The sequence below is a fragment of the Colius striatus genome, chromosome Z, assembly GCF_028858725.1.
Source record: "Colius striatus isolate bColStr4 chromosome Z, bColStr4.1.hap1, whole genome shotgun sequence".
NCBI lineage: Eukaryota > Metazoa > Chordata > Aves > Coliiformes > Coliidae > Colius > Colius striatus.
The window spans coordinates 28864209-28887139 of NC_084790.1; the positions used below are offsets into that span (position 1 = coordinate 28864209).

Here is a 22931-nt window from a genome sequence, read left to right on the forward strand (position 1 = left end):
TTAAAGTCTCCATCAGCAGATGAATAAATTCTCACCAGACTTCACCATACTTCTGTAGCCTGCAGTAAAATTTGAGAAGACAAAGAACTAGATTTTACCCCTGTTGGGACATTCTTCTTAGGACTCAATACCATATTTCAATTCACCATATCTGTATGAACTGACTGAAAGCAGTGGGCTATCACAGCAAAGGGTACTGGCACTGCAGAACCTTTACTACTGGTAGGATAAAAATAAGAGTGCAGTCCTGCTAAACTAAACACATTTTGATCTGAGAATCAATGAGGAAAAAGGTGGGGACTCTCAACATGTCGTTTTAGAATGAATTTTTAGAGCAGTATTAAAACTTTATTGATATATAATCTCACAGGTGACTGGAATACATGTATCTGGGGATTAGTAACAAGCATGTTAGGCAATAAGTGGAAGGAATCGATCTGCAAAAAAAAAAAAACCCTCCAAGTGAACATTTCAATACAGAAGCAAGGGCTAGGCTTTGGGTTTGATTTTTCAATGCATAACAAAACAGAGAGCCTAATCCAGTAACAGAAACAGCATTTGCAAGGCTGCAGTGGTGAAACAGGAATAAAACCCAATCCCTCTGCTCTGAACAGGAAGACGACTTACCCAGTGCCAGGAGGGTGCTACATTGGGACAGTCATTGATGGCATACACCTCTTCATGCAAGGATACCAATATCTTAAACTCTTGATCAGCACTGGCTGATGCCTCAGCATTGAGACCTCTCAGCTCAGACTGAGGAGGGGTTGTACATCCCTTCCTAAGCACCACAGCCTGCAGAGCCAGACCCAGCCTTCCACTGTAATGGCTCCTGAAACTTGTAACTGAGAGCACCAGGGAGTGGAAGAAGCAACACAGATGAAGAATCATGAAGAAATTGTTGATTTAACACTTCTCTGACCCTGAAAGCCATGTCTTTTTTTTTTGTTTTTCTTGGGTATGGGAATCCAGAGCTACTCCTGCAATGTTAAACCCAAGCCAGTTTTTTGACTCCTTGTGATTAAGAAAATTTTAAGTCTTACCCACTTTAACAAACTTACTTTTTCCTCCCACACACTCTAGATGGACAAGTTCTCCTATTCTTAGCTTTACTTCCCTACTTCCCTCCCACACAAGCCACCCTACCCATCTTTCAGTATTGCCTGAAATCTGAGCAGGTAAAATCTGTTTATAGCTTCTCTTACCTCAGATTGGTAAGTGCACTTAGTTTTATACTGATAAATCTAAATGGTTTCTCTAAAATTTGTAATATTTAGCCATTATTTAATACAGTTACTCTAAATACTATTCCTCAATGTTGCATTTCATTATTAGGTGAATCTAGTAACATATCGTACAGTTTGCAAAAGGCCTGCTAAATCTATTAAGCCATCTAAATCAGGGTTGTTTTCTTCACTTTATCAGTTCCCAACATCGTTTCACTTTCTTCCTTCATGCTAGGTCTGTATTTGCTTTTTAGATAATTCTTTATAAATACTGCAATATCAAAAACCTCCAAACTAGTACCGTTTTTACTGTCATTTTCACTGTGCCTCTAGTTGGCTTTTATCCAAAACTCTTGCATCACATCTTACCTGTGGGCTGCATCTTGTTACATCAGGCAAGATACTGACCTATATATATACATACAATATCTGTTCCAATGTAGTATATGCTTACAATTTTAAAAAGATTTGGCTCTATATAATAAATGTTAATTTATCTAAAACTCTTCTGTTGCCATGGAGATTTTTTCTGAACATATTCAACTTAATTCTTATGTAAATTCTTATACTTCATTACAATGAAATTAAAAGATTTCCACATGGCAAAATGCGACAGAAAAGTAGCAGAAACAGAAAAAGCAAATTACATCACTCTATTCAACAGCAAAAAGGTTTCCACAAAGGACACTTTCTCAATGAATGAGTCATAGATTTATTGGCTCCTGCCTGTACCAAGATGATTTCAATTCCTCATTGCTTTGATGTAGTTTTTAGTTAAAAGGCAACGTTTCTCTCTCAATATTTATGTATTTCCCACACTAGAGCACTGAAGAGTAATAAATGTTAAAAAAGTAGCTCTGATTCATTTTGCTATTTCTCCCTTATTTCACAACCACTTTCACAACTCAGTGCAGATTAGCTGTTACTGTCACTAGCAACTCAAACTGCCTGGCCATGATCTGAAGAACAGTAATGGGAAATACAGAACTGGGCTTGGATCTGAGTCCAAGTCAGATAAACCGGACTTTTTTCTCCAGTCTCATTTCATTTAGAACTGAAATGCAGCATTGTGGTGATTCAGGAAAATACTTTTCCCTACATCATTTACTAAGTAAGAAGAAGTTTCTGCTAAATCCAGCAGGAAGGAGAATTTAGAGAAAGAGTGACTATTACACCACATGCTAGGGTTTGTTTTCCCCTCTTAAACTTTCTTTCTACTTCCTACTCAGCGTTTCTGTAGCATTCACAGTAGAAAAATCTCATATGAAAATCAGAAATGACACATTAAAAGCCTGGATAAGACTTAATAAACGGCCACACTTCCAAAGCAGCAATCATACAGATGTCTGCAGTGAAATTATAAAGACTAGTTCAGTGCCCACCATTTTCAAAATATAGGTTGATCTTTGAGAGGCTTAATTTCAGTAGATATTTTTTAAAATAATAGTCTTTGTTTCTAGAGGTTGTGAAACCACACTGCCCATGAACTAACAGTTCAAACCTCTCTCAAACAAGCTTCTGTGTAACTGACTGTATGAGACAATGTGACAAACTCACTTATTTTAGCATTTAATAGCTCCCGCCTGGTGACCAACAGGGAGGAGGCAAAGTGAAGGATCACTGTGGCATGGGGAAGGGCAAATGCTAGCAATGAAGCTGCCCCACTAAGCACTAGAGAAGCTTCCATTGAATTTCTTAATTTAGCTAAAAGCATCATGTTATAATAAATGTTTTGGAACATGGAGGAAAATCACCAGAAAATAATCAAAACACAGAAAATACAATCGGGGACAGAAGATTTCAGAGACTGTGACTATATAGTCTTCCACAATCTTCCACTGACTGAGAGCTTGCTATAAAGAAGGAAGTAATCATCTTCTCTTTACCTATTGGGGACAAGAAAAACTGATTTTGGCCAAATTTGGAGAAATGTTTTCCTAATATTGAAGTTAAATCTAATTACCAGGCTGAACAGCCACTGGAATAGCCTACATAAGAAGATCACAGAGATGCTAAGAAATAAACCCCAAAAGCCTGAACCACCAAGGATAGTTGAAGGATACTACCTGAGTTCGACAACCACCTTGCTCCAGACTTCTATGCCATTCCAGCACAGTTGTAGCTACCATGACATTTTAAACATATGATACTCTGGCATATCATTTACTTTCTGAAAGGCTAGCCCAGTTCTCAGAGTGAGCTACCAATATACAGGCTGATCCCAACTGGACATACCAATGCTAACAAGTCCTACAAAGTCTTCTCAAGCAATAGCATCAAAAGGTCTGAGAATATTGTAAATGAAAATGTTTCAAGGGAAAAGCCTTCCACAGTGGAGTTAAGAGTGAGGCAAACTTTACTGTCACATCAGTTCACATTTAGAGAGTGGCTGGAAGCCAGTCTGTATTATAATTGCACCATCATCATTGCTTGAGTCATTTAGTCATTTATAAAGCTGCAAGTGTGTTCCCTCTGGTGCCTGGCATTTCACTTAATTCTAAGTGCATACACTGACCAGACCACAGGTAGTATCTTATGCATAAACACAAAAAATCATTTGTATCTCTCATCTTGAAGAGAATATTGTAGCTGGTAGGTAGTAAATTACTTAGAGTTCTTCTGTCTAGTGACAGAAAATAAGTTGCTGACCACAAAAACATGCAAAGGCATTACATCTGTCTACAGGAAGAAAATGCCAAATTACATTGGAAAGACTACAAATGAGCATTAATGCACACCTCTTTATTCTTAAATTACTGGGTTTTATCATTACTGCAGCTGAAATCAGGAGACATTAAATGAGCTATTATGGCTTCAAGGAGCACTTTTACAGACCTAATTTATGTGTTTTCTGATTTCAGAGAACTGGGCATAGTTGGTGTGGTCAAGTCAGACCTGTTTTTTTCTTTTTGTTTTGCCAGTGCCGAGTGAGGAGATTGTAACTTGCTCCTGTAAAATAATAGTGTAAAGGACTGCTCTGATCCCTGTTCAGAAGACGTACTGCCACCACATAATGAGACCAGAGCTCAAAGACATTGCTCTGTCATCAGTTTACTGACTAATTCCTTGACTCTTCCTGAAGTCCCTTAGCAATTCTATTTTCCATATGCAGAAACACTATGGTGTACCTGAAGCCTAACAGGACTTTAGGAAACTTTGCCCATAAGAGGTAATAATTCCTGCATCTTTTAAAAAGTCATGTTCTTTAGAACAAGTAATTTTTTTGTTGCTGTAACAATATAGTCCATTAAATAAGAATCACAGGAAATTACACAAAATTTTAAATGGAAGTGAGTCAAGAGACTTAAGAAGGATTTTTAGCCAATGTTTGGGCCACTTAAAAAGAAAATAGAGGAAGAAATAGAAGAGTTTGCAGTCAAGATGTCAAAAGTACAGACACAGAAAACATGTGGATTGACGTTATCATTTCAAGCTGAAAAAAGGAAGGGTCTAATGAAAGCTATTCTTATCAATCTGCCACAGGTATTCTGACTAGAATTAAGTTAAAGTAGAGTTGATGAGTTTTGCTGAAATTAATATTTCGAAAAGTGATATATTAGTGATGCAGACAAAAGGCAGGAGATATGAATAAAATCTGAATGGAAATGACTAACTTCAAAAAAAGCACACAAAAGACAGGTATCACACTTTACTGTGTTGCAAGATTTACTACTGCGTGTCACAATAAAGAGGTTGTTAGAAGCAAAGACAGATCAACAAAGTGCCCAAGAATCTGATTAAATACACCATGTGATAGAAATGAAAGTAAAAATTAACAGTACCAAGAAACTACATTTAAGTAAAAACCGATGAAGGGACAGAGGGCAAAAGGAAGAGACAAGAGAAAAACAGAACAGAACTAAGCTGAAGAGGAAATGTTAAAGTCATATGCGGCCCCATTGGAATGGAGACACAGCATGTGGAAAGAGCTAGAGTATCAGTTAATTTAAACCTACTGCAGTTTTCTCTGTCTTGATCAGTTTGCCCATCAGTTTGTCTTATTTCAAAAACCCTTTATCACTGCTCACTTATTGGGACGTCAAAAAACATCATGCAAACTGGCAATGAAAATTCTAATTTGCATAAATTTCTTCAATTTAGTGGAGGTTGTATTTGTTGTATTTGGGATAGTGAAATATTATTTGTCAGGGTATGACCTACAATGTGACTTATGAAATCTGGGAATTTTTTTAGAGCAGTATTTCTTTGAAAAAATACACCCAAACCCAACCTGATCTGAGTTATATTAACTCAGATACTTCTGTTTATCTCCTTTTGGAGATAACTGACTGAAAAAAAGTCATAATGAAAGTTCATTTTAGCAACAATATGGATGATTTGACATAAATATTAAATATGGTGAAGGAAGTGAATAATTTTATTACTCAGAACTTTTATATTGGAGTGCCATGAAGCCAGCAGCACATCAACAATGCTAATAGGATTCTAGAAAACTAATCGGATCTTGTGTATTTATAAAATCACCTTCATGGTACATAGAATACACATGTGAAAGATCTTACCCATCCACAGCTCAAATGCTATTCAAAAGAAGAATGGACATCTGGGCTGGCACAAAATAGAATAATAAAATAGTTGATACAGAAAGAACCTTAATATTACCAGAATTAGCAGTAACAACAATGAAGATGTTTGGAATAAGGAAAGCAGTTTGTGTAACAGATTTAGTTGTATCATTTGCTGAGAGCTAATTTGAAAAAAGTGGAAGACTAACTCCTCCAAAGTACAAAAGTTGCTTTGCTGCTTTGTGAATGGTAGTTTAGAAAGTCAGGTAGCTGTGCACTGAGCACATAATGTCCTCCAAACCCTTGGGGTGGTCCCTGGCTATGTCAGAGTCCTGCATTCCCACACAGTCTCTGTCTGGATCTGTGTGATCCACTATAGGTTTTCGAGGGTGATTTTGCTTTGTCCTTTGATGGAAGTCATGCAAGCACAGAGGAAAGAGAACACAAGGCCTCTCTGTAAGTCAGGACATCTCCTTCATGCATGATAAAAATGTGTATGGATTGAAAAGATTAAGCATCAGAGCGGAAGTCTGCCCTAAGGCAGAAAGCTAAATTTACCCTCAGTAAAACTCAGAGAGCAGTCATTGCATAGCACAATGAAAGTGTTAATCTTTCATCCCACGCAAAAGAGAGGAAAGGAAGAGGTAATGCTTAATTAGAATGACTTGTGCAAAATGTATTGGCTCTGTATTTCTATTAAATTTTTTCTGGTTTAACATTGAAGAATGAAATAATACTCCTATTCCTACGTTAACAGCTGAAAATGGCTTTTTATGTTTATTTTTTCATTCATCCTCCTTTTCCAAATCACAGATCAGAGACGACTGTATTACCAAAGTTTCCAATTCTGTCACACATGGAGAAAAAGAGGATGCTGAATTCAGACCTCTGTAGTATTTGTGCTCATTCATCACATCACAAGGGGGCACCGCAGTTCTAGTAAGTGATTAAAAGGCTTTGCTTCTTATCAAGCAATACCAGACAGCTTATCCTAGCCAAAGGACTTGGGTAAGCACAAAATTTTGGGGAAAAATCAGTCTGAAAGCTCAAATCCCATAATCACTGCTGAATAAAAATTACAGAATGTTGAAAGCATTGAAATATTAAATCTTATTTCCATCAAATAATGCAATTCCCCATCCTGGATCCCATGAAGTCTTTTTTCTTCAGTCTTTTACCACACAAATGGTTGCTGCTCAGGAACCAATCATTTCCTTGGCATATTTATGTTTTTCCATTGCAAATTCTTCATATCAAAGACTTCTATAGAGTGACCAGTCATCCTGAAAACCACTTGATCTGAAAATATGTGGATCTGTAAAAACCCATGTGAAAGATAAGCCATCTTGGGCAGGGTCCACTCTAGTTCAATTAGCATGATTAACCGTTCAACTATTGAACTAAAGATGTTACAGGAGAAGCTGTAGCGATGACTGTGGTATACACACACACACATGAAAAATGCCTTTTTTTCTCTTCTCACATCAAAGGTACTTTCAGACGGAGTTTACCAGTCCTCTAAAATACTAAACTGAATTACAGAAGAAGGAAGATCAAATAACTTGTCTTTGCATGACTAGCAAATCGCAATCATTAGTAAATGAACTGATTTACTCAAGCCAGTATCAAACTATTACACACTATTACAGAATTATTTTGCTTTATGATTATGTACATATACGACAAGCACATGCAGCCTTATTCAGAAATCAACAGTTGTCTTGCAGAACCTTTGTAACAAAACCAGAGGTTTTATAAATATAATGAATATCAAAGAGAATTTCTTTCCTGTTCATCTGCTTACCAAATTTTTAACTGACATAACACTATGCTACTGTCAGGCTGGTTTCCACCTGCCATATTTTATGATGACCTGTCAGTTTTTCTTGCCTTTCATCTGCTCTAGCACACTCTGATGCGATGCACCTGTTGAACATCATCCTTTAATGCGGTGCTCTGTTCAAAATTTACTGACAATTTCCTCCATTTTCAAATCATGTATCCTTTCTACTTAAAAAAATCTCCTGATAATCACATTTCCAAACACATTTTTAAGCCAAGGCATTTATTCATGTGAATAAACCACATGCTGATGAAATAATTCCAGTAAATGCTAACAAAGGGATTATGCATGGAGAAGAAAACTGGACTACAACATCCCTGAGGAAGGTACTGAATGAGGTGCATACAGGTAACTTACCTGTCAAATAGTTCTCCACCTGTGACCAGTTCGAGAACAAGACTGATTTCCGTTGGGGTCTCAAATATTTCCTTCAGTTTTATCTGGTAAAAGACAACAAAAATTAGTCATTTTGCTTATTTGTCTTCTTGTGGAGCATATCTCAGGGCCAACAGCAAGAAACAGACCTTTGTCAATAAAGCAGAGGATGCAGTTGCAGTTGCTATATCATTTACATCGCAGTTGAGAGAGCTATTGTTCATGTTCTCTCCCACTCTCTTTTTTAAACTTTTTTTGCTAGCTTTATCTCCTCTGCAATTATTTTTTTTAATATACTTTCATATTCCTTATACCTCAGCAACCTCTATGTAACACAAGAGTTTAGTAAGCTGCTTTAATTAATGCTTGTCAACACCTGTCTGCCCACAGAATTATAAAATCATGGAATGGTAGGGGTTGGAATAGACCTTTGGAGATCATCTAGTCCAACCCCACTGTCAAAAAAAATATGCCAAGATCAGGTCACATAGGAATGCGTCCAGGTGGGTAGTGAAGACCATCAGGGAAGGAGACTCCAAACCCTCCCTGGGCAGCCTGTGCCAGGGCTCCCTCACTGTAAAGTTAACGCTTAAATGGAACTTTTTGTGTTCCAGCTTCATCCCATTACCCCTTGTTCTGGTACTAGGTATGGGTAGGGATGCCCCAATCTCCTGCATCCACCATTTAGATATTTGTAAATATTAATCAGATCCCTCCTCAGTCTCTTCTCCAGATTAAATAGCCTCAGTTCCCACAGCCTTTCCTCATAAGGAAGATGTTCCAGTCCCCTGATCATCCTGATGGCCCTGAGCTGGACTCTCTCCAGAACTTCCCTATCCCTCTTGAGCTGGGGAGCCCAGAACTGGACACAAGACTCCAGATGAGGTCTCATCAGGGCAGAGTAGATGGGGAGAAGAACCTCCCTAGACCTGTTGGACACATTTTTCCAGATGCATCCCACGATGCCATTGGCCTTCTTGGCCACGAGAGCACATTGCTGGCTCATGTCCAGTTTATTGTCAACCAGCACCCCCAAGTCTCTCTCTTCAGAGCTACTCTCCAGCAGGTCAACTCCCAGCCTGTATTGGTGCATGGGGTTGTTCCTCCCCAGGTGCAGGACTTTGCACTTGTCCTTGTTGAACTTCACAAGGTTCCTCTCTGCCCAACTCTCAAGCCAGTCGAGACCCTGCTGAATGGCAGCACAACCTTCTGGGGAATCAGCCAGTCCTCCCAGTCTGGTGTCATCAGCCAACTTGCTGAGGTTACACTGTCCCCTCATCCAGATTGTTGATGAAGATGGACTCTGTGAAATCCCTCTGGCCACAGGTCTCCAACTCGATTCTGTGCCACTGATCACCACCCTCTGGGCTCTGTCATTCAGCCAGCTCTCATTCAACACAAACTGTCTGATGTTTTGTTATGAGGATGTGTCATGGTTTGACATGAAGCCACTTCTGGTAAGGTTGAAGGGGCTGTAAACATGGCTCCTGTAAGAAGTTGCTCAAAACTCTCCCTAGCCCTGAGCCAGACCCACTTCTGGGGCTGAGCCAATTGGGCACCTCCATGATCACTTTTTAAGAAGAAGCTGGAAGATGAGGCTTCTTCCTATTTCTTCCTTCTTCTGTTTCTTCTTCTTTTCCTGGAGTAGGAAGAGAGAGAAGCGACCATGTAGACTCCAAGATCAGTGAGGAAAGAGATGAGGAGGTGTGCTGGAGCAGAGACTGTCCTGCGTCCTGTGGAGAGGACTGGTGAAGCAGAGATTTGTTTGCACTTTGCTGAAGACCCCGCATCAAGGGCAGAGACTCATTTTGCTAAAGACCCCGTGCCAGGGGCAGTGACTATGGCCAGAGGAGACTGTGTCTTGAGGGAGGGACCCAATATTCACAGAAGCTGCAACTGTGGAGAAGGATCCATGCCAGAGATATTCACCAAGGACTGAATCCCGTCTGATGGACTCTGTATCGGCAGAAGCCGCAGCTGCTGGGAACAATCCACACTGGAGAATTTCATTAAGGACTGTGTCCCAGGGGAGGGACCCTATATCACAGCTGGGGAAGAATGCAAGGAGTCATCATCATCTGAGAAGACAGAAGCAGCAGAGACCATCTGTGAGAAACTGACCACATCCCCCATTCCCTGGCCTCTGAGCCGTTGAGGGGGGAGGAGGTAGAGATATTGAGAGCAGTGAGCTGGGCATGGGAAGAAAGGAGGGATGGGGGAGAGAGATCTTAAAGTGATGGTCGTAATTTTATCATCATCCTACTCCCTTTTTGATTTTGTTCTGTTTTGTTTCTTGTAGGTAGTAGATATAAACTTTCCTACTTTCCTGCCTGAGTTGAGTACTGGAGTCTGTTTTGCCTAGAACAATAATTGGCAGTGAGCCCCCCCTGCCCTTGTCTTAATCCACAACATCCTTGGTTATCTTTTTACACCCAGCCTCTGCCATCCTAACAAGACTGGGAGTGAATGGGGGGCACTGAGCAAGTGTCTGTCAGGATGCTTCTGTGCTAGTTGGGCCAAATCACGACAGGATGTTATGGGAGATAGTGTGAAAAGCCTTGCTGAAGCCAAGGTAAATGATATTTGCTGTTCTCCCCTCACTTAGCCTGCCAGTTATGCCCTTGTAGAAGGCTATCAGGTTGGTCAAACACGATTTCCCCTTGGTGAAGCCATGTTGACTCCCCCTGATAACCATATTTTCCTTCATATGTTTATTAAAAATATTCAGGATGAGTTGTTCCATCACCTTTCCAGGGATGGAGGTGAGGCTGACTAGCCTTCAGTTCCCCAGGTCATTCTTCTTGCCCTTTTGGAAGACTGGAGTGACATCAGGCACCTTGCCTGTACTCCATGACTGTTCAAAAATGATGGAGAGTGGCTCAGCAAACGCATTAGCCAGCTCCCTCAACACTCTTGGATGCATGCCATCAGGATCCATTGACTTATGAGCCTTAAGCTTGCCCAACAAGTCCTTAACTTCTTCCTTTTCCTCACCAAAGGCAAGTCCTCTGTTGTCCAGGCCATCCTACTATCCTTGCTGGACTGGGCTTCCTGATGGCTGACCTTGACTGTAAAGACCAAAGCAAAGAAGGCATTCAGTAGTTCAGCCTTCTTTGCACCCTCGGTCACCAGGGCACCTTCTCTGTTCAACAGCGGGCCCAAATTTCCTTTAATGTTCCTTTTATTGCTGATGCACCTGAAAAAACCCCTTCCTGTTTTCCTTTACTTTCCTGGCCAGGTTTAATTCTAGAAGGGCTCTAGCCTTCCTATTTGCACCCCTGCATGCTCTGGCAATTTTCCTGTACACTTCCCAAGAAATCAGTCCCTTTTTCCACCTCTCATAGATTTCTGCTTTCCTCTTTGAGTTGTCCCAATAGATCTTTCTTCAATCATTGAGGCCTCCTGCCTCCTTTTCCTGCTTTCCTGCATGTGTGGACACACCGATCCTGGGCTTGGAGGAAGTGGTGCTTGAAGATCAACCACCTCTCTTGGGCACTTCTACCATCTAGGATCCTACCCCATGAGATCCCTCCAAGTAGGTCTTTGAACAGGCCAAAGTCAGCTCGCCTGAAATTCAGGGTCACAATCCTGCTTGGTGTCCTGCTTCTTCCACACAGGATCTTGATCTGCATCATCTCATGATCACTGCAGCCAAGTTTGCCTCCAACCTTTACATCCCCAACCAGACCCTCCTTTTTTGTCTCCACAAGGTCCAGCAGCACACCCCTCCTCGTTGGTTCCTCGACCACTTATGATAGGAAGTTGTCATCAACATTCTATAGACACCTCCTGGACTGGGCGTGCTTGGCCGAGTTGCTTTGCAGCATGTGTCAGGGTGGCTGAAGTTCCCCATGAGGACTAGGAATTCTGACTATGAGGAAAATCTCAGGTGTTCATAGAAGGTCTCATCCACTTTATCCTCCTGATCAGGTAGCCTGTAGCAAACATCATTTACATTACCCTGCCCATCTTTGAGAGACCTTCCCCAGTCTCCAAGAACTGACAATACCAACTTCCCCTTACATTTACATTTATTTTTGCATTGTTTCTCCCTTTATCATAACATCAGTAACTTATTTTAAAGTGTTAAGTATAATTGAACAGTCTTCCATAATAAGCTGCTAACCTGCTCATGAAAAGAACCCAAAGCTTTAAGCCAGGACTCATGTCTCTACAGGTGAACCACAACAGTTATCTCTCATGAAAAGAGTAAGAATTCATTCAAATTTCTACAACAAACAAAACTAATGTGGAGTAAAAGAAAAAGTCTAAACTTACAATGTTTGGATGCGAAAGGCGAAGAAGAACTCCAATTTCTGTGCGGACAATTTTCTTGTCTACCTGGTAAAAAGTAGGGAGGGAATAAGTAAAAAATTTAGTTCTATGTTCAACACAGAAACTTGCAGCTACATCACAGGAAAATATGTATAAACAGCATTTCAAGGTTTTCAAGGAGAAAAACTTGATGCAAGACACAGAAGTCAAATACACTGAGAGGAATAATTTTTGTTTAACATAAGACTGATACTGTAATTAAAAAAACCCCTGCATTTAGAAAAATTACTACATTAAAGTCACACAAGTAGAACATATGAGACATTTTTGAAAGGTGCCAAAATTCCTACATTTACTCCAGCTTTGCCCTTGTCTATCACTACTGACATTGGTTCAGTTTATTCTAGGATAGCTTCTGTATCCTATCTTAAGCAGCTGTACTGTTTATGCATATTAGATTTGCACATCAAAGTAGTGCAACCTACTGGTTAGAACAAAATACTGATGCAAAAGTCAAATGTCTCCTGCCACAGAGGGAGTATAATATTTAACTTCAGTTTTCTTCAGATATATCTAACATAACAATCTATTAATGCAAAAGACTATCTGTTTTGTTAAACCTCTGAGAGAATTATCCCTTCCCATTCCCTCGCTTCTCAGATTTCAGACTTTACCAAAACAAGCACAGCCTATGTCTTGCTGGAGGACATCAGTCATTTCTCACACAGAATGCAGGCCTGGGGAATATTTCAATCAGGAAAGACAACTGAGGGTCTCCCAGAACTTAAATACTTAAGCAAGCAAGAAAGGAAAACACTCTAAAACAAATTATGCATGCTTTTATGTTGCTAAGGTAATTAATATACTTATGAAGAAACTATCTGGTTTGCAAATATTCTTACAAACCCTAGAGAAATTCTACACTGTTTCTTCTACATCACACTTCATCTCAGAGGTTATAAAATGAGTGAGAGTCAGCAAGTCCCTACAGCTTTCCAAATTATGACACCAATTAAATCAAGTAGAACATTCTAAGCAGAGATTCTGTGGGTTTTTTCAGTGAAGGTTTTTCATTAAACACATGGTTTTGGTTTTTTTTTACATCATATGGGAAACGAACAGTCATAATATACCAACCTTTAAAAGGGATATAAAACTACCTTCAAATTCTAAGTGAGGAAGACACACAATTAAAAAACAATCTCTTTTTTTAAATCACTGAAAGGAAGAAATGTACTTATTTTTTTCCAGCAAGAGTAGCCACATTCAGAACTACAGTCAGTCGGGCGTAATTCTGTGTTATTAATGCCAAAGTGCTCTGGCCCTGGTGTAAATGGGTGGAGAACAGGAGCCCTTAGGTATCTCTTGAAACTCATTGACATTTAACCTCTTGTGGTGGCTTTGCCAGAAAGCAAAACGTAAGAAAGGAAAACCAACTTTGGCTAAATTCAGTGCACGTGCGAAGCAGCAGAAAGCAAAAATCAGAGGAATGAAACATTCCATTACCTGAAGGCCTAACTGGAGGTAAAGAACATGGTCACTAACTAAATCTTCACAGAGAAATGCCTACTCTGGGATCAAACACAGGACTCTCTGCAGCCAACACTGGCTTTATAAACTTCATGATTTTCTACTCGAAATGCAAGTTTCTTTGCTCTTGCCTGCTACATAAACAGTGAGCAGCAGGTTTGAAGAATGATCTCCTATGTAATTTTCCTAAAATACTCTGAGCACCAGCCCGTGGTCTTGCGGGTTTTCAACATCCCCTTGGCATCAATGCCATTATTCAACTCTGGGTTACTTTTTATGAGTGCAAATGCACAGCCAGAGGCTCCAAAGCTTGCTGCTGGGTATCAAGGGCTCTTGACGATACTGAGAATAATACATGTCTGGACTGTTCTCATACAGTTTGCACCTCAGACAGGATCAGAAAAAAATAATGTACAAGCCTGCATGGATAGTTGTTTCCCCAAGGCAGTTGTTTAGTCTTTGCAATTTACCTTATCCAAAAGCACCAGCACAAACTGAACAATCTTTGTTTTCTGCAGTTTTGAAAACGCTTGTGCATCAAGCCTTTCTATCAGAAGGCAGGGAAGAGGCTGTCCAAACTATAAATATGCTTCCTTTTAGGATTAAGTAGTTACAAATGAGGAGCTATGAAGGCCTCCTCTTATCTTGTAGGTGGCAAGAAATTAAGCGAAAAAGTGAACAGAGACTCAGTTTCATGTCCCTGCTTTCCTACGACATTTACTCTGCAATTGTTGGCAAATTCCTCTGTGGTCCAGTTCCTGACCTGACACAAAAGCAGAGTTTTGTAATACTTCCTCAGACAGCATATGAGGAAAATCTACCTAAAAATTCAAGATGCTAATATGCAATGGTATGATATAGGTCATATACACCATCAAGATAACTTAGGAGTGTTAAATATCTACAAGCACCCTGGAAAATGGCATATATCATCATGGCATATTACAGATAGCCTGTTTTCTCACTTTTATTTTCCTACTTCCTCCTACACTAAGTATACAGATGTATCAACATTTGCCTTGTTTTATCTCCTTCCAACAAAATGTACCTAACTATACCAGGGCCAAACTTGGCCCATTTTTAGTTTGGGCAGGAGTATCAGCAATTTAACAAGTTTTACTGCTGACAGAAATTATTTGACAGGATGACAGTCAGATGTGTCACTCTATAGTGTACGCTACTAAAGTAACATTTTAAAAGTCAGATAATTTAACTAAAATACCCTATTACCACAAATGTTTGTGCTAATTCATCATGTTTGGCTAGATCAAATACAATGGTCTGACTTGCACAGACATAGTAACTGACCAAAATGAGGCTGCAAAATTATTTCGATGCAATTTACATATTCAGTACAACTTGGAAAAATTTATCTGAGCTTTCCTTAAATTAACATTAGTCACAGGAGCAACAGTGAGACCTTTGCGAGTATACCGCAGTCGAGAATAATGTCAGCAGAACCAGTCTGTTTGTGAAGAGAAAAAACAGTCAAATACTAACTTTCAGATATTTCCAGGTTCCACTAGGTTAGCAATTATCCTTCCACAAGCTTCCTTTATTTTCATGTATGATAAATGGACTGCAGAAGACTTATGGTCAAATATTTCATGAGTGTAGTTTGATTTCTACTTAAAAGATTACCCTTCTCTGTGTGAAAAACACCAGCTCTGCACCAGGTCGTGCGGTTGGGTTATTTTAACACTGGTACAATTTTACTAAGCTGTACTTGCTGTTTGCAAACTTCAAATTGGAAGCGTTTAAGAGGCGTTACTGTCATAGGTCTATGAAGATGTGGAACATCCTCATCAGTCTGAGAAGTCATTTGCCAGGTAATCCTGAAATGGTTATTTATTTATCAGTTCTTCACCACTGACCCTAGGCATGAAGATTGCCTATAAATCAAAACCAAAAAAATCAAAGTTGCCAGATGTCCTGTAATTATTGAAACCCACATCTATATACTTTCACGGCCAAAACATAACAGATCTGCAAGAACTGCTTGTAGATGTGAGCTCCACGGTATGCTTTTAGCAAACAAACCAGGAGCTGTGACTTACGAAGCACTGGTAAGCAAATCTAACTAGATAAAGTACCTGCAGCTGCACAGATTCAGCAACCTGAACTTGGGAGCAAGTAGCAGACCAAGAACCCAGTGAGCTGAACTCAAGTGTATACCTACACTGCAGCTGGACACATGGTTTTGCAATGTTACTCAAAATTATTAGACAAACAGTAGCACACTGTGCAACTCAGAACTGCAATCATATGTCCTGTTTACAGACAGACAGACATAGGATTAGCAGCATTACGAGTATGTCACACAATGAAGGCCCAAAAAGTTAAAAGGGCATTTGCAAGTGTGAGTGAATGAAATTATTCACCCCCTTAATTCATATTAAAGCATTTACATTAAAAAAAAAAAGGTGATTATTCCTAGTCTTTTGTCTCTCCAGTTATTTTGTGTCATAAGCAGTTCCCGAGTTTATAGATATATGTCTGCAAAAACCGTGTCTTTGAAATTTGATACTGGTCCTGCAAGTGAAGAAGTGCTAGGCCTATAATCAGTCTGTTTGTGATTGATGAATTTCAGACTATTTTCACAAGGGAAAGGGGTGGAAAAATCCTTAATGGAAGCTGAGATTCTTCCATGTCTCCATGTTTTGAGAGGGAGAGGTGGTCTGATGCTACAAATCCCTGATACATAGATGTCTTGCTCCTATAAGAATTCAATGAAACTGTCACTGTAAACAGATTCATCCAGCTGCTGCCTTGCAATATGTTACACCATCCCACAAGCAGGCAGCCAACAGACATACAGACCTCTCAAACTTAGTAGGCAGCAAGAAGCAGAGCACATTTGTCACCCTGCAAGTCCAGACTGCTGCTTTCCTTCCCCAGGGCACTGTAGACATGGAGGGGTACATCTGGACAGCCGTGACTGTCATGTAGGTTAGGTAGCAACACAGTGCCCAGGCAAATGGTATGAAGCACCCAACATAAATGGCTCTCAAGTAACTTCTCAGGACTGTCCACCTCAGAGAGGCTCTCCTCCTCATGTCTTTACAGCTCCTTCTTTAATATCCCACTTACTGACCCATATGAACTCTTCTAATCTGGGCAATGAATTATTTTTTTGAAAAAGCAGGTCAGGCTCTGAGTATGTATTTCTCACTGACAGGGAGCATGTTGCAAATCATTATAGGCTTGCCACCACACTCCATTAGAAGTACTTCCAAGACAGTTTTTATGTTCATCTCAGCTAAAGTAACTGCTCTGCAGCCTAAACTCTTCTGTATTTTACAGTCAACTGCTAATTAACATCTATAACTTTGCCATTATTTTGTCCTCTCACAGTTAAGCTGATATATTAAAAGCTCTACAGATACAGACTAGCTGAGCTGCCCATTCCCTGTTAATCTAAAAGGTCTGGTACTAATTGTCACAACTACATAAGAGGGCTATTGAGTTATCCAGGTTCTAGTCGAAGGTTTCAAGAAAAAAATGAATATGCATGAATCTAAAGCTTTAATTTAAATAAATCTCCACAAGAAGAAGACTCAAAGTACATATTGTCTATACAGTTTTAGGTTTCCTTTTTGAATTTCAGTGTCCTGGGTAACAGGAATTGCAGCTTCTGCCCAGCTCATATATAAAAAATCTCTCAAATCTTTCAGACAAGACTTCAAGTCTGAAACAGTCTAAAGATGACATCTGAATGTGCCTTTTCATCTGTATAAAGCTGGGTAGAACCACTGAAATCACAGATATGAGCTGGTCTATGTATCAATGAAAGATTGTATCAATGAAAGATGTCAGTCTTCAACGACAAAGAAGTAAGAGACAATCTTGGAGAATACAAAAAGTGGTATGACAGAAATATCCCAGAGCAAATGAAAACAGACACTTTATATGTGACCCAGTCTACCTATATCTGAGTTACTCAGGTGTAATTCAGTAACCAGCACAGCAGTGGACAGTGGGTAAAACAGAATTCTAAAAAGCTGAGACTTCTGAATGAAAGGATACTTCTTTGTTCCAACTGGGGAATTTATTTAACAAATACTTCAGGGATTTTTTATCTTTTTTCCCTTTTTTTAGTTAAATTAAGTTTATCAAGTAAAGAATTCCTCCTATGTTTTAGGGGCTGTTCTTGCTGTGACATTGCTTGACCTTCTCAGCAAGGCTGGCAGAATTCTTTGTGTTAGGTCAAAAGGTTCAAAACAGTGGGTTGGGGTTTTTTTGTGTTTTAAATATGGTAGACTATTCTGACTATAACAACATGTAAGATGAACATGAAGTGTCTGAAGAATACATCAAACAATAAAATAAAGCACAGCAGTAATGGTAAAGCCTCGTCTTCCACAAACTCAGCATTGAGTTTTCACTCTGTAGACGTGCTGGTTTTAGCTGAGACAGGGTTAATTTTATTCACAGTAGCTACTATGGCGCTATGTTTTGGATTTGTGCTTAAAACAGTGTTGATAATACAGGGATATTTTGGTTCTCACTGAGCAGAGCTTGTACAGAGTCCAAGCCTTTTCTCACCAGTGAGCGGGCTGAGGGTGTACAAGTCCGGAGGGCACACAGCAGGGATAGCTGACCCCAACTGATCAAAGAGATTCCCCAGACCATATGACATCATGCTCAGCCTATAAAGGTCAGAGAAGAAGGAGGATGATGGGGGATGTTCTTAGTGATGGCATTAGTTCCCCCAAGTAACCATTATGCATGATGTAGCCCAGCTTTCCTGGAGATGGCTGAACACTTGCCTGCCCACAGGAAGTAGGGAATGAATTTCTGGGCTTGTACAAACATAGGCTTTTTAAAAAATGAAAGAGGAATGCATATGACAGTACTGTTAATCTATTAAAGGTAAAACATTCCATCAAGGAAGCAATACTCTTGTTTCTCAAAAGTCACAGTACATTAGCAGGCAAACCATCAGATGAATAGAGATGATCTGTGGGATTGCATACACTTCAGCACAGTAAATCAAATCACAGAATCACAGAATCTTAACAGTTGGAAGGGACCTTGAGATACCATCTAGTCCAACCCCCTGCCAGAGCAGGCCACCTAGAGTAGGTCACACAGAAACTTGTCCAGGTAGGTTTTGAAAGACCCCAGAGAAAGAGACTCAATGCTGACATACTGGTTAACAGGCCCTGCATCTTTTCAATGGTAAAGATGACTAATTGCAGGTAATAGTCCCAGAAAACACACATGAGTGGGTTCTGTTGCTCACCTACATTATCTTGGTGACATCACTGAAGAAGGGGTGAGAAAAGGCCCAAAGGCACTTATAGCTTTCACAGCATTGGTTGTTTGCAATAACACATTTTATGTTTGAGTTTAGAACAGGTTATATGTCCATTAGAACTGACCTTATTATATGCTGTGATCTCATCTACTAATTTGGTTGTTATGTCTGTTCCTGACTAATTTATATACAAATTTATGCAAATACATTTGTTAATTGTTGAATAGTTTATGCAAACAAATTTCAGGCTACTAGGTATTCATGACTTCTCATTTCAGCTAGTCACTATTTTTAGTGCCATTGCTACTGTTCCCAAAGCTGGGTGGAGGAGGATGTTTTTAAGAACAATATGGAAATCAAAAGGTAAGTGCATAGGTAATAGATTAGAAACTATGAGCTGTTTCTTGTTCGCGCTATGTGTCAATAAATAATGTTTGAATTTACAAGACTGCTTTTGTCCTTACATCTCTCCAACCCCTATGGAGGATGTCTCAATTACATTAATGACAGCACACTAACTTGCCTCCTCTGTCAGGATCTATGAGCTGTGCTAGAAAAATAGGACAAGTGACTGAGCAGGCTGAGAGCAGCAGGAACATAGAGGGACTTTCCTCTACAACCCATCACCCCAACCTGTGAATTCTGTGCACAAGAACCACAGGCTCCCTTTCATATTTGAGTCTGTTTTCCATGATGCCTCATACCATTTAGGAGTAAATGAGGGAAATGCTGAAAGGAGGTAACTGTAAGCTATGTGAACTTGAACTAGAGCAGGTGGATATTTGAATTTCAGGAGACTCACCTATATCTCTCTTTATAGCCATTGAATTCACATGCAGATTTGTCAGATCACACAGAATCACATTTAAAAACACCTTTGATGCATAAAGTGTGATTTGAGGCGCAATTCTGGTGCTTATAAAAAATACTACTCCTGAAGACCTTGTAGGTCCTTATGTTACTTCAGGTTTTGGTGAGGCCTAGCTACTCAGTGAATAGAAACTATCTGGGACCTTTGACCTAAGTCTTCAAGGTCCTTATTACAACAATACTTAGACCACATTCTCATAAACTTTGGGAAAAACAAGCTCCATATGAAGCTTTGTGGTAATAAAGCTATCTCTCTTTGAATATATGTCACTAATCCATCACATGGGAAGAAGAAGACTTGGCTTAAAACACACAAGTTCTTAGGTCCTGGGCTGTATTACAAGTGTTGCTCACAGGTCAGGGAAGGAGACCCTTCCCCCTCTACTCAGCACTAGTGATGCCACACCTGGTCTACTACATGCATTTCTGGGCTCCCCAGTACAAGAGAGACAAGGACATATGGGAGAGAGTTCAGTGAAGGGCATAAAGGTGATGAAGGAAGGGACTGGAGTGTCCCTTCTATGTGCAAAGACTGAGACATCTCTTTAGCCTGAAGAATCAAAGGCAGATTCTACCTGTGAAGTAAACGATACCAGAGGTATTTATTGATGTTGTGAACTGTGATACTGTCATACTAATTGCCTGGATACAAATACTTTATGGATCTAGCTTTTCACTTCATATGCTCCTCAACAATAAAACATGGATATGCTGATGTGTTTTCTCACTGTGGTGGTGTATGTGTAACACAGTAATGGACCAAAAAGAATAACTGAAATTAGTTACAACAGTGAAATTAATAATTTTCCAGGAGTTCTGATGAACAGATTTTTGGCTTCTCATTTGTAGAAATTAGGGCTGACATCTTCAAGAATTAGGACTTTTCCCTAAAATTCTTGAAAGTCATATCACAGGTTTTTTTACTGTACTTTCTCATATTTTTACATATCTACTATGTTTGCCACTCAGTCCACCAGAAACCTACAGTTATTGTCATACTACTACTTCTTGTGCTACTATTCTTTAATCAGAACTCAAACTCGTGTTATGCATCTTGCAGACAGAATTTAAATTTCTGTATGCTGATATTGCTGACAGAACTGCTTAGAGTTCCCCAGAAGTTAGCATATCATGTAATCTTTGCAATTCTAAAAAAAATTTGAAATCAGAATTCTCCCAAAAAAATGGAAATTAAAGTGACTTTAATACCATAGGACTGAAATACAAACCAAATCATCTTGTTCATGCTATTTCTTATTACATCTGGAAATGCTTCCCAATGGTTTCAATTGTATCTACTGAAAACATGCCCAGTTGGAGTTTCAAACATCTGCTCATTCAATCTATAGCTTGTAAAACAGCAGTATTTGAAAGCTGCTTAAAATGAAGGGAAGAAATAACAAAGAATGTGGGTTTCTTTAGATTTGTAGGAAAACGTCTTATTATTATTATTATTCAGAGGTTTTTGTGATTGTCATGGTTTTTTGCTTAAGGAAGCCCTTATTCAGATAACAAGTTTAGTTTGGCAAAAATATGGGATGATCCTCACCCATACACACTAGTATTGCAACCATCAGCAGTTACAATATTCAGCTTTGAAAGTTGTGCTAAACCTTAGTTCGAGCCTTGGGAAATGCTCTGACCAAGTGACATATCTCATGGAGACAAGCAGTGTTGATGGCTTCATGATTTCTCAAAGAAGCTTCTATAACTGGAACTTACAGGTTGTGCCACTTAAACAGTTGCTGTGTTAATTTCTACCTTTGCTGTGTTAATTTCCACCATTCCTCCCTACATGCAGTCAGTCTTCTCTTAAAGGACCTAAGACAGAAGGAAACCACCTCAGCCAAAAAGGATATATTTTGCCTTGAAATACACCAGTGTAACCAGTTTGCTAAGCAAGTTGTTCTCGGTAGAAGAAATTTTCTGTCTTACAGATCTCAAACTTGCCTCTCTCTGAGAGCCTAGAGAGAGCTCAGCTTCAGATCAGAGGAATAATGCCAGGATGCTATGTTTTAAGCTGTAAACTATTCCTGTTTTATTCCAACAACTGAACAGACAGCATTGGAGAAAACACTGTGGTTTGCAATCTTCTCTTCATTTTTGTGCATGCAAAGAATTTTCCCTTAATTCTTTGCCGGACACCGTAGAACCAGATTAATCTTTCTCCCTCGGAATGAAAAATTGTCACACCTGCAATAATAAGGTCACAGTGCATGTTTCTTGAAAAGAACTTCCTAAAATGCAGAGTGGGAAGGCTTCCAGAGTCACAAAATGCATAGACCATCCATCTATGCAGAAGTCCTGCCTTCCTTGCAGTACAGTTCCATCAAAGGCCCTTCTCCAGGTTTCTTTAACAGGCTGTAAATAAGAAAGAATCTCTGAAGAGGATGGCCTAATATTTACCTCTGTACCTCCACCCAGCCGTTTTGCAGGACTGCATCATTGCTTTAGGCATTGAATATATCCTCACTCAGCAACACATTTCATTCCTATTCCCTGTCTTGCCTCTCTACATGTATGTGCACCCTAGACAAATAAAACTCCTCTAGGCTGGCTTAAAGCCATAGAGAAGACAAATCACCGCAGGTAAGAAGAGAGAAAGACATGTATGGATAGGTTTGTGTAAGAAAATGTGCAGCTCAGATCATTATACAAAAGTAATTCAAAGCTAAATATGTGTCATTTGTTTCTTTTTTTTTCTTTTTTAAGTAAATTAATCACCTAAAGATATTGTTTGGTTTCTCAGAACTACTTGTTCAACAATGTAGTGCATACAGTAGGTTGAGCTTCCTTGAACTGCATAATGATGAGCTGAGCTTTATAATTTCCTTTTTTTATTAGCTGACCTTTCTATTTCCAAATAATAAGAAATGAGTGAGAGCTAAATACCTATAAACTAAATGGAGTAAGGAAAAAAGAGATATAATACATTCTTTCTGTTCTTAAAGTCTTAACTCAAGGTATGACTTCCTCAGGAAGTGAACAGCAATTCAGTCTAAATGGTAATGGGTGAAAAATATTTT

The 22931-nt window shown here is 39.4% G+C and overlaps 1 protein-coding gene across 1 annotated transcript in view; it reads right to left on the reverse strand.

Annotated features, from left to right (window-relative positions):
- Positions 1-22931, reverse strand: part of CAMK4 (calcium/calmodulin dependent protein kinase IV) — a 170524-nt gene that overhangs the window by 68813 nt on the left and 78780 nt on the right. The window contains exons 3-4 of the mRNA XM_062018973.1: positions 12249-12311; positions 7953-8035 (exon numbers count right to left, since the gene is read on the reverse strand). Coding sequence (XP_061874957.1) covers positions 7953-8035; positions 12249-12311 — 146 coding nt within the window. The remainder of the gene's footprint in view (positions 1-7952; positions 8036-12248; positions 12312-22931) is intronic.